Source organism: Siphateles boraxobius, unplaced genomic scaffold, assembly GCF_051911475.1.
Source record: "Siphateles boraxobius isolate OS27281-9 unplaced genomic scaffold, OSU_SipBor_1 25, whole genome shotgun sequence".
Lineage (NCBI taxonomy): Eukaryota > Metazoa > Chordata > Actinopteri > Cypriniformes > Leuciscidae > Siphateles > Siphateles boraxobius.
The window spans coordinates 31,319,024-31,331,405 of record NW_027508866.1 but is presented as its reverse complement, the minus strand read 5'-3'; the positions used below and the strand labels follow the sequence as shown (position 1 = coordinate 31,331,405).

The 12,382-nt window shown below is 35.8% G+C and overlaps 1 protein-coding gene across 1 annotated transcript in view; it reads right to left on the bottom strand.

Moving 5' to 3' along the window:
- Positions 1 to 1,509: 1,509 nt before the first annotated feature.
- ggt5b (gamma-glutamyltransferase 5b) overlaps positions 1,510 to 12,382 on the bottom strand; it is a 47,924-nt gene continuing 37,051 nt past the window's right edge. The window contains exons 4-12 of the mRNA XM_077243492.1: positions 10,866 to 11,070; positions 9,347 to 9,507; positions 9,078 to 9,224; positions 8,857 to 8,984; positions 8,225 to 8,406; positions 7,254 to 7,345; positions 7,052 to 7,164; positions 5,828 to 5,938; positions 1,510 to 4,926 (exon numbers count right to left, since the gene is read on the bottom strand). Coding sequence (XP_077099607.1) covers positions 4,780 to 4,926; positions 5,828 to 5,938; positions 7,052 to 7,164; positions 7,254 to 7,345; positions 8,225 to 8,406; positions 8,857 to 8,984; positions 9,078 to 9,224; positions 9,347 to 9,507; positions 10,866 to 11,070 — 1,286 coding nt within the window. The 3' untranslated portion in view covers positions 1,510 to 4,779. The remainder of the gene's footprint in view (positions 4,927 to 5,827; positions 5,939 to 7,051; positions 7,165 to 7,253; positions 7,346 to 8,224; positions 8,407 to 8,856; positions 8,985 to 9,077; positions 9,225 to 9,346; positions 9,508 to 10,865; positions 11,071 to 12,382) is intronic.

Sequence of the window (12,382 nt, the reverse complement as noted above, 5' to 3'; positions counted from 1 at the left end):
GGAATGGACTACAAGCCGGTCTCTTTGAATCCATCTTCTACCTTTGACGCACGAGTTGTCTTCGCTGATGCGGAGAATGGCGGCGCCGGCGAATACACAAACCTGCGAGACATAGCCTGGTGAGCGTGAACGCGCATGACGTCACGCCCAGTCTCAAATTCGAACCCGAATCCCTCTTATATATTTTACAGTACAGGATTATAGAGGCAATCTCAGTGCGCAGAGAAGGGCTCATTCAGCCCATCAGGCAGTTCTTTAAGCATGTATGGGTTAGAAAAACGGGTATTTTTAACATGAATTGTTGCGCAATGCACCTTTAATGCAATACCCTCTGGTATAAAAATGTTAATGAAGCAGTCCTTCCGTCACTATATGTTGGTGATATTGAATTTGAAAATAAACTAGTTAGCACTAACAAATACATAAGACAATCTATCATCCAATCTTCCTACCCCTGTCAAATGTTAAGAAATAAATTAGATCATACATAAGAACAGCTTATTTAAGATTTCCTCCTCCCCCCAAAGCAAAAGAGACACACTTTAAGATTCTAAATGCCATATATCCTTCCAATAGATTTCTGAATTTAAAAAATAATGTTGAAAATGTGCCTTGTCATCTTTGTAAATGTCTCTCTGAAGATACAGAACATATATTTTTTACATATGGGACTGGCTGATAGATAAACATGTGGTGGATGACGGTTTCACCTTCACCTTACAAAATATAATGTATGGGATAACCAATGATTGCTTGTAGGTTATTTGATTTGATTAATAACATTATGTTATTGGCAAATTACTTTATAGCCTACATAAGTGTAGATTTTTAAATCCCCTCCTTTCTTATTTATATTCAGAATTAAAATACTTCTCACTCTGATGCCCTCTCTAAAATGGAAAATCAAGGTGCATTAAAATTGTATAATCTGTTAGTATTGTATAACCTGTTTTAATTTGTTTTTCTTTACTTGTGTTGAGCCTTCCATGCCTGTATTTATTTCTTTTTTGTATAATAACTGTTTTGTGCCATTTTGTTGTATTCAGGTTTTGTATTCGTTATTCAAAAGTATTCACACACACACACACGAAAAACATGTACCATTGGGTCACAGAGGGTGTAAAAAAGGTTCACAAAAACTAAATTATGGCTGATTTGTGCAAGAAACAACCAAAAACTAGGTAATCATTTTGTTTCGTGAATCTTATTAAATCGATTACACAGCACAAGAAGAGGAATGAATTCATCCCTCTGTTTGCCACCAGCTGCCCCACAGGTGCGTGAACGAGGATTATTTGCATGTTTTAATAATGCATATCTTCTTCCCTTCGAGGGAAAGCCGTTTGCATTCAGCTCACTGTGAACACACATAAAACTGAATTTAATAGACGACTATTACGTCTCCCGTTTTCATGATTTATGCAGTCTCATTTGAGGCTGTTCCTGGACGTCGGTCAGGGAGAAGCCTGAACCATTTTCTTTGTGAATAAAAGTCAATTTAAAGAGCCATTTAAAAACAGTAGAAACGATTTATTTTTGACGTATCAAACAAAAATATGTAAAATGCACTTAAATGCAATTCAGATAGACTATAGTAGGCTATATTATGTCATACTTTGTCTGCTGCTGGTGCAATATGGGATATGTTATGTTGAATATCCATCAACTTCCGTCTCTGAATAGGTACAATATACAATATTAAAATAGCATAAAATCCACAGTAAATATTTATGATTGAAGTTCAACAAATGCTACTAAAGCATTACAATATGTTTATAAAAATATTAGTGAAAATATAAAAGTGCATATGAAAACTAGAACATTCACAGGAAATTAAACAATTAATGCAGTTTATGCAATTGCAGTGTCACATTCACATTTCAATTATCTTAAAAAACAGTTTCCCAGACATTAATAACCTTAAAAACAGAGTAATAGATTCAGTAAATGATATATGTCTAGGCTATTTAGAAACATTTACCTCAAGTTAATTGCTATTAGCTCTCACAGGAAACAGTACTGAATAAATGCTTCTTTTGTACAAAATCTGAAAAAGTTGTCACTTTCACTCTAGTCAATATTTCTCAGCATAGAGGTATTTCTATGCTGTCAGTTTCTATAGACATACTGCATAGCTAAAAGACTTTGCTACAAAAAAAGCCGCTGAAGATTTAATATTACTGGCCAGAGGTAAAAAAAAAACAGTAAAAATATCAAAGTAGATCGTCACAAAACAAAAGATTTATAATCAGCAATAAGGTAAATGTAAAAGGTATCATACAAAAATAAACAAATATTGTATCCAGCAAATAGAGTCTAACAGGGATGGTGTATTTTTGTAGGCCATATCCTGGAAATGAATTGCATTTTAGCACTTCCAGTTCCCAAAGTCAATGGAGTTTTTGAATGGGTTGTTGGTTAAATGCCTGAAATAAGGTCTGTGCTTAACACAAGTTTAAGATATTTTCACGTTTTATTCTACAACAAAATACAACCTCATTTCCAGAATATTTGGGACATTTTGTAAAATGCAATAAAATCAAGAATCTGTGATTTTTTAATTCTCTTGAACCTTTATTTAACTGACAAAATAAAATATGTCTGTTAATATGTTTTCACTGACCAACTTAATTTTATTTTGTAAATTTAAACAAGTTTTGATTTTGATGGCTGAGAAACACTCCAACAAAGTTGGGTCAGAGGCATGTTTACCACTGTGTCACTTTACCTTTCCTTTTAATTACACTTTTTAATCAGTTGGGAATTGAGGATATTAATTGTTGCAGTTTTGCAAGTGGAATATTTGCCCAATCTCGCCTGATACAAGAAGGCTGTCCAAATCTCCTTTTCATGATGTGTCATACATTTTTAATAGGAGACAGATCTGGACTGCAGGCAAGCAGTCAGCCACATCCACTCTATGGTGCAGAGTGTCTAGAATCCACTCAGTTTTAGCATGTGCAGAATGAGGCCTGGCATTGTCTTGCTTCCCAAGAAAGATGTCATCTTGATGGAAGTTTATGTCTCTGACATGAAAGAATATATTTGGATTGTCGTGTTACCTTCACACAAATGCAAGTCACCAATACCGCTTGCACTGATGCACCCCAATAACAGGACAGATGTTTGCTTTTGCACCTGTCACTGATGAAATTCTGGATGGCCCCTTTCGTCTTTGGGACTGAGAACTCAATGTCTGTTTTCCCCCCCAAAAAAGCTGAACTATGGACTCATTAGACCACAGCACACATTTCTATTGCGTTTTAGGCCATCTGAGATAAGCTCGGGCCCAGAGAACTTGGGAGCATCTCCGCATAGGACTTGCGTAACAGAGATTCAAGTGGCATTTCTTGATGCAGGGTGAGACTGTGTTCAGTGAAAGCAGTTTTCCTAAGTACTCCTGAGCACGTGGCTGTATTTAACAGAGTACCATGACGGTTTCTCATGCAATGCCGTCTGAGGGCTCAAAGGTCACGCACATTCAACAGGGGTCTACTGCCTTGCCCTACTGAGACTGAGATTTCTCTGAATTTCCAGAATCTTTTCACAATATTATTAGTAGAAGGTGAAAGACAAATTCTTTGCAATCTTGGATTGAGAAATGTGATATTTGAATTGTTTGACAATTCTCTAATGATATTTGGCACAAAGTGGTGAGCCATGAACCATCTTTGCTTGCAAAGACTGAGAAGCTCCTTTTGACACCCAAACACGATACCCTTGCCTATTACCAATTCATCAACTTATTGTGGACTGTTTCAAAAGAGTTTGATAATCTAATTTGGATAATCCTTTCACTTTAATTTTGCCTCTGTCTCAACTTTTTTGTAGTATTGCAGCCATTATATCAAAATTTGTTCATATTTACAAAATACAATTATGTTGTTCAGTGGAAACTTTGGATTATTTCCTTTGTACATTTGTCAGTTAAAAAAAGGTTCAAGATAATTAACAAATCACAGATTGTGAATTTTATTGCATTAAATATCTTTTATTCTAAACTGTTTTAATTATTCTGATTTCTTTTGATTATTTTAATTTCTTCTATGTAAAGCACTTTGAATTACCATTGTGTATGAAATGTGCTATATAAATAAACTTGCCTTGCCTTGCATTTTATAAAATGTCCCACCTTTTCTGTAAATGGGGTTGTACATCAGTAATACCTCCTTGTGATTTTTTTAAAGCATTTACTTGTCTTGAAAAGGCGGTTGCTATAAGACAAGTACAGAGGTTGTTAGATACGATAAACGTCATCACAGCGAACAGGTAAGCTCATCTACTCACTAGTCTGCTTTTACAGCCTTTTGTGTTTATAAGTTAAAGCCTTTGTGTGCTTTCAGGAAAAAATATTTTTTACAAAGACTGAAAGAGGTGTTGGAAGTTTAATGGTGTTACAGTCATGCGACTAATGTACTTCGTTTATAGCCGATGTTTAGCTTTTTACTTCTAAAAAGTAAATACTACAAAAAATATTCTAGTATTTGGGCTTAAAAATTCATAAAAGTTATTAATTTGTAAAGATTGTCATGATGAAGAGATTATTTTCTGTGATAATCCAAAAGCTAATGGAAAAATCCTATTGGGTTTATTTAGAAGGAACCAGGGTGACGTGACCTACATTAAATAGTTGACACTTGTTTGAACGTATCCCAGTGTGTTTTCTGAGATATTGCCCTTGTGACAGGCATCGCTGACCCTTTGCTTCCACCCTCACTTCCTCTCGAACCTGATGAATCACCACATCTCTAACAGCTGACAGCACAAACAGAGGCAGGGTCAGTATCCCGCCGACCTGCCGTGCTTCCTGGCGTCAGATACGGCACTGATGCACTGGCCTTCTTTCGATATGCCATTGACCACATTTAAAAAGTATTGGTGGTTCCTCACTTTGTGTCCTCGAACCTTCATTGCCTTAATAAGGAACTGAGAAGAAAAGTACAATATGTTACTACTTGTTGTATTCTAAGTGACTTTTGATTACTGGTTACAAAACGATGATTATAATCAGTGACTGGGGGCGTTTCCAGAGGCAAGAGCAATTACAATCAGTACGTCCACACTAACAACATGTGATTATAGGAGTGTGATTTGTGGTGACATCCAAGGCTTGACATTAACTTTTTTTGCTCACCAGTATTCTCACTGGCCACAATTGTAACACCGATACCATGGAGAAAACTGCCATATAGATATTTTTAATGTCTCATAATTTGGCAGCAGGTATATAAGGCTGCTGTCACTGTAAGACCTGACGCACGGATCCATTATACTGTAACTTTTTCTTTCTCAACTGTTTACGTTAAAATACAACTGACTGTGTGTATGTGAATACTCGCCAAGACCGGCATTTTGACATTATTGTGTATGTATTTGACTGTTTAAGCGTAATAAGAAGCGCAAAAAAAATTTAATACTGAGAGGCGGCTTTGTGCGCGCGCACTTTGGGTGTGAGCACAAAAGCTGCGGGAATAAGTAAAATTATGCGCAATATGCTCAATCGCATGCCGAAATTCAAGCCAACATCAACAATATTCAGCCGGAGGGTTAGGGTTAGTTAGTTACAATGAAACTAGTGAGTGAGGCGAGGCGGTTAACACGGTGTCGGGGAGATGACAGAGAAAAAGAGTATTGGAGGCGTTTCAGATATTTCAATCAAAATATCGACATTGCACTTAGTTTATTATTTGAGATGCCTTTTTTAAAAGACTACAATTGAAAAATGTTTATATTATATATTAAAATTATAGATATTGGCAGGTGTTACTGTCAAGCCCTGGTAACATCCTAATGTAAGAGTGGAAATTATAAATTCCAAAGAACTTACTTCGTTGTATCCATTCTCAAAGTTGAGATCATTATTGCTGTCCACAAATACTATTTTAGCAGCGATAGATTCGTTAAGGTTCATCCCAAACCACAAGTGGTTCATAATGGACTGAAAGAGAAAGAGAACGAGGGGAGGTTCAGGTTATTGACAGGTTATTTTCAACAGGATATCTATGGCATGCTGTCGACTACCAAAGACAATCTTTTTAATGCAGCCAATTTTATAGCTCAAGTTACGTTTTTTAATGTTTTAACAAAATATGAATTTAAAAGTGATGTGCACTTCTAATGTTTTCTATGTGGAAGGATGTTCAATGAAAAGAGGCAAAGCAAATTATTATTTTGAATTTCTTTTACACAGCAAGACCATGGACATCCAATAAAAAAATCTGCGGCATACTATCGACTTCCACAATCCTTTTTAATTCATCCCTTAGCGCATGTTTGAAATGTTATTGACTGTTAATGCATGACAGACTATTTTATTACTCAAGTAACATTTTTACTGGAAAAATCATGGAAGTGCTTTACCAAAAATATGATTTTAAAGTCAATGCTGACTATATTCTGACTTTTTCTGGCTGAAACAGGATATTTAATAAGAAGAGGACAAGCAAATTAATATACTTTGATAAAAGAGTACAAAACCAAATGTATTTTGTCAGTAAAGGCCCAGTTCACACCAAGGATGATAACTACAATGATAAAGATATAGTTCTAAAAAAATTTAAATTCAAAAGATTAGCAGTGTTGACAGCACGACTATAACCTAACAGAAAAGAGAAACGTTATCATTGAAATCACTTTCGGAACAATTTTTCAGCTGTTACACGATAAAAACATTGACAGCCAATCAGAATCTATCCTGCTTTAACGAGCTTGAGCATTTAAAGTCGCAGATGACAAACTGAAGCATGCTTAAATAAACAGAACGATATTGTACTCTGGACTAGTGTGGACACCGTGTAGTTATCATACTTGGTGTGAACAGGCCTTAATGGGCCTCAATAAAAGAAAAGAGAGAAAATAGTCATTAGGTTGGAAAACAAAAAAGAAATACAATTTCAAATAGTGTATGTTTTGATAAAAATTTCAATAACAGATTAGATCTTGTCATTCCTAGGGCCATGCTCTACTGTTTTGCTCAGTTGAGGCTGTATTGTTAACAAAAATTAACATTGATAACACCGATAACTTCAAATGGAGTTTGACTCCAACTCACCAGGGCCATGGCTGCGGTGATCATACTTCCTCCTGATCCACCAATCACCAGAGTCTTCTGCTGGGACACGGACTGCAGGATGGCAGGAGCCATCGAGGAGGGTGGCTGTTCGCCTGAAAAGAGAGAATAAAATACAATATGGTGACACGAAATCTCAAGACATGTAAAATGTAAGAAGATATAGTTGGTGAAGGATCTTCACCTGCTGTGATGGTATCTGCTCGGCCGCAGAAGTCAGCAAGCTCGTTGTTGAGGATGATACCCGTTTTAGGAGAGTACACAGCTGACCCAAAACTGAAGACAGAAGATTTAAAAATATTAGATTTTATAAATAGAGGATTGTTTATTATTTACATAATAATAATAATAATAATAATAAATATTATGAATAGAGATGTAATATGCAAATGTAAGATTAGCAAATGCAAAGGTTATTAAGAAATGCTTTATTATGATTAAAAATAGAGTAAAAACAGTAATATTGTGAAATATTATTACAATTTAAAATAACTGTTTTCTACTTCAGTCTGTTTTATAATACCAATTATTCCAGTGATCAAAATCTGAATTTTCAGCATCATAACTCCAGTCTTCAGTGTCACATGATCCTTCAGAAATCATTCTAATATGCTGATTGGTGCTTAAGAAACATGTTTTATTATTATCAATGTTGAAATCTATTGTTCTGCTTAATATTTTTGTGAAAAAAAGTGATACATTTTTTTCAGGATTCTTTGATGAATAGAAAGTTCAAAAGAACATTTATTTATAGAGATTTTTTTTTTAATAATGTAAAAACCTTTTCAGTTTCATTTCATCAATTTACTACATCCCTGCTGAATACAAGTATGTGTATATATTCACATAATATCACTTTAAACTTTTATTTACACCATAACCAGTTCAATTTTAAAGGGGCAGTTACCCAAAAAAAAAAAAACAGACAGTTGATGGTCCCCATTGAATTCCATAGTAGAAAACAAACAAACAATGGAAGTCAATGACTACCGTCAACTGTCTGGTTACCAAAACTCTTCAAAATATCTTCTTTTGTTTTCAACTAAAGAGATAAACTCATACAGGTTTGGAACAACATGAGAGAGTAAATGACAAAATGTTTATATATTGGGTGAATTATCATTTAACAGGATCTGAACTGTAAATGTGTCTCACATTTGGTTTATGGTACTGGTGACTGAAACAGCAGTGCCATCTGCTGCCATCACTGAAACATGTGTGGTGCCAAAGCGGTCGACTGATGGGGTGATGTTGTAGTAAGAGGCGTTGTGTGTGTGGCCGTCAGTGATCAGAGCCCTGATTCGCTGAATGAACTTCTCATCTGTGATGTACGGCATCTGCATTCACAGGGCACAAGAAAAACAAGAATTAATCTAGTATAATATTGTCCCAGTTTTTCTAAATTAATTCAGTTTAGTCTGATGTTTATTTTGGAGTCGTTTTTCTTTTTATGCCATTGGAATTGTTTATGTTGCTAATTGAAATCAAATTCTTATCATACTTCCTTTGAATGCATGCTTCGTTAAACATTTTGAATTCATTTCAACCATTAATTGCTTGCATTTGTGTGGCCTTCAAAAGAAATAACATCCGGCCGTTCATAATATTTACTCGACCCTACACAGACGTCCAGTGATATTAGCTCTCTACGGCCAAAAATAGCAAATATAACTGCAGAACCTCTGATGTTGTGTAATTTTTAAATGAATGTTCCAGACAGAAAAGCATGTCATTTTGACTACAAAATGAGCCAAGGCACCACACTATTAATGAAGCAAGAGCCATACATTGGAGTTGAAGCGGGGGTCTTTGAGGTTACGCTTCTGTCCATTTGCAAACTTAACCGCCTCTAGGAAGCGATGCAAAGTCAAGGTTTTCTGGTCTCCCTGGTTGGAGGCTGGAGAGAGCCCGAACTCTGAGGAAAACAAAGGGATGCTGAATATTTATAGGTGACAGCTTCATCAGAACTGCCATGGTGAATTTTTGGTCGTCCACTACTAGACCCTACCATGCATTAGTTTCAGGATAAAGCTGAGTATTGCTCCCCCTGCTGGTGGAGGAGGGAAGTGCATCTTATAGTCTCCTATTTGGACTGTCCACGCATCACCCTCTCTGACCTTAAAAGTGCTCAGATCTTCTAATGATAATGCTCCATCTGTAAAAAGCAAAAGTAAACTGTAAACAAGCACACCTGCCCAAAAAAAACAAAAACTATTTAGGAAGCACTGCATCTGTTATGATTACAGCGACTGCAGTTTGTATACAAACAATACTTACTTTTTGCTTGTACATCCTGTATTAAATCCTTGGCGATTTTTCCAGTGTAAAAGGCATCGGCTCCTTCTTTGGCAATAGTTTCCATGGTTTCTGCAAGCCGGGGGAACTTCAGGATGTCCCCTGGACCAAAAAATGTCTTGTTCTTGTGGCAGAACAGTTCACTAGAGAACATATAGTATACAAAGAAATGAGTTACTAAAACCAGACAGAAAACAACTCCAGAACTAAATGAAACAAACATGCTCATACTGTATGCATTTTTCAGGTAATAAGCCAACTAGTTGAAACAAGTGATTAGTGATTAAACTTGCCAAGAATATTGCTGGATCCTATTTCACCCCAAAATAATAATATTATAAAATGCTTTGGGGTCTGTAAGATGTTTTAGAAAAATCTCTTATGCTCACTTAGTTTGCATTTATAAATTATTATACATGTCTATACTGTGACTTTTGGTTCATTAAATGCGTTGTTGCTGAATAAAATTATTGATTGTTTAAAAAATATTAATGTTAAACTTTTGAACGGTATATATAGTCAAGGTATTATAGTCGAGGAATTAATCAATATTTTTCCTTTTAAATATCAAATGAGTTGAATGACTTCTTTAAGCTTATGCGGTTTATGTAGTTGATGGAATGTGCGCTCTGGATGTTTTTGAGAGGCACATAAATCATGTTAAAATGTAAATGTACACATCTAGCTGAACAAGACAGTGAAGGTCACTGGGGTCAGATAGACTTAAAGCATTTAAGTCTCTAGGATGTTGTCTATTCAAACTAGAGAATAATAATATAATATTGTTTGAACCTCTCACTGAGAGAAAAAACATGTTGTCTGGATATTTTGGGAAAGTCTCCTGTTTATAGTTAGAGCTCGACCAATTCCAATCTTGAAGAAGCTGTGTGTCTGTGTGCGTGTTAGTATTCTTTGTTACAGATTGAGGAACAACTGGCACTATTGGACTATATAATGACTTCTTGTTCCGGACAAGCTGGCGCCCAGAAACGCAGGACCTGGAAGGTCACGATGTGCCTAAATCCAGGGTCTGACTGTCAGCCGCATAATCGATGGAGATATACTTCAGTCTTTCTGTCCATGTGTGAAAAATTACTATGTTTATCTTTTTCTTAGCCAATCAGAATCATTCAACCTGAAGTAATGACGTAGCTTAGACCTTGGTGAAGGGTATAATTGCTGAGATTTTCTGTGAATGTAAAACAGGGCGGCCAACAAACTCTTTGGGAGTTCTTGAAGCTGATTTCAGTAAAAAGGTATTTAATAGAAAACTGGTAATAGAATCAAAGCTGCTTTTATTCATGCAGCAGAAAATATCTCTTTAGACAACAATGTATTCAATTTTCTGTGGTTTGCCTGAGGCTAAGTCATAACCTACTTCTTTGACATTGATCATCAGGAATGTTCTTCAAGGTTCATCATACTTTGTGCCTTTAAATTAATTATTGCATTGAGATATAACAAACAGAACTGAACATTAGTGTTTGAGAAGATACAGTACCAGAGTCCAGAGCCGTAAATTAGCTCACTATAATTGTTCTGCTTAATGAGTTGCAAGAATTGACAGAGGCTGACTGGCATGGGGAATCCCTCTCGTGCAAGCTTGATGGAGGGCTCAAACAGTTTGGCCCAGGGCAGCTTTCCATACAACTGATGAGCCCGTTCATAGCCACGGATTTCTCCTGGTACGCCTATCCAGTGACTTCCTGTGAGGTGCATGGACAAATAAAATATTAAATAGTCAGGAATTTCCAGCGTTCTTTGAACTAGATTTCAAAAATACATTGGAGTCAGTATATAAGGACACATTAAATCAAAAGTCATAGTAAAGATATTTCAATCATTACAACTCTCTGAATAGTTTTATCATGTTATCTAATATGGTAATGTTAATGTATTAGGTCTTGGCAGACTAGATCTGCTGCTGCTGTAGAGCAATTATAAACTTGCTGCTGATAATAGACACACAGACACACTGCTGTGAGCATGTAAGATCTGCTGCTACATACATTAATCCTGTAGCAGATCTAGACAGGTGGAGCTGGGGGGGGGGGGTGGAGGGTTTCAGAGGAACTCTGATGGTATGACTAGCTTACAGCAAACACTGAACCAGACTATTTAAATGTTGAGAAAGCCAATCAGCTTGTCATAATTAATGAATGCATGCAGATTGCATGTAATGGACTGCACAGCCTGCGCCCTCTAGAGCTGGGGTCTCCAACACGTCGCTCGCAAACTACCAGTAGCTCGTGGCCTGATTGGAGGTAGCTCAAGCGCTCAAGTTCGTTATTTCAAATATAGGAAGCTCATAATTGAAGCGACGCACTCATTTTTTCCAGGCGCAGCGAGAAGAAAAAATCCAGCGAGAAGAAAAACTTTGTCATTGTGGAGAGCGCGTTGCATGGTTGCATAGCAACGACAGACGCCATGGGAAAATCGGAATGAATTTTACTATTAATAATAAAAGATAAGCTAATGTGCATTGTAAACGTCAGTAATTCATCTTTTTTGACTCATTCTTTTTACAAAAAAAAAATGATTTAAAGGCTGAAATATGCGAGGTTTCTTTTTATAAATCTTTTTTTTGTCAAAACTTTATTTGAACTTGTACATGTTAGTAGATAACATGTCACAATACACTCCTTTAAAATTTGGCCATCATTTTTAATGTTGTTATTTTAAAGTTTATGTAAACAAAAAGTGTATATTAATGCTAATTAATTTTGTTATTTGCTGGTTTTCGACATAAAACTTGGTGAATTGATTTTGTAGTATTAGTACTCTTTGAAAAGGATTCTGTGATAACCGTGATCATTTTGGTTACTATAATAATGAAAATAAATGTTCATGCCATTTCATCTCTAGTTAAGATGCACTATAAAATGAACTATAATTATGTGTTTTTACAGTATAATATGCAAAGTACAATTTTCTATAAAAAGAATCTCTGATTCTGTTCTTTTCTCTGACATGTATAGAGCTACAAAAACTCTTTTAGGTCTAAAACAGTTTAGATAG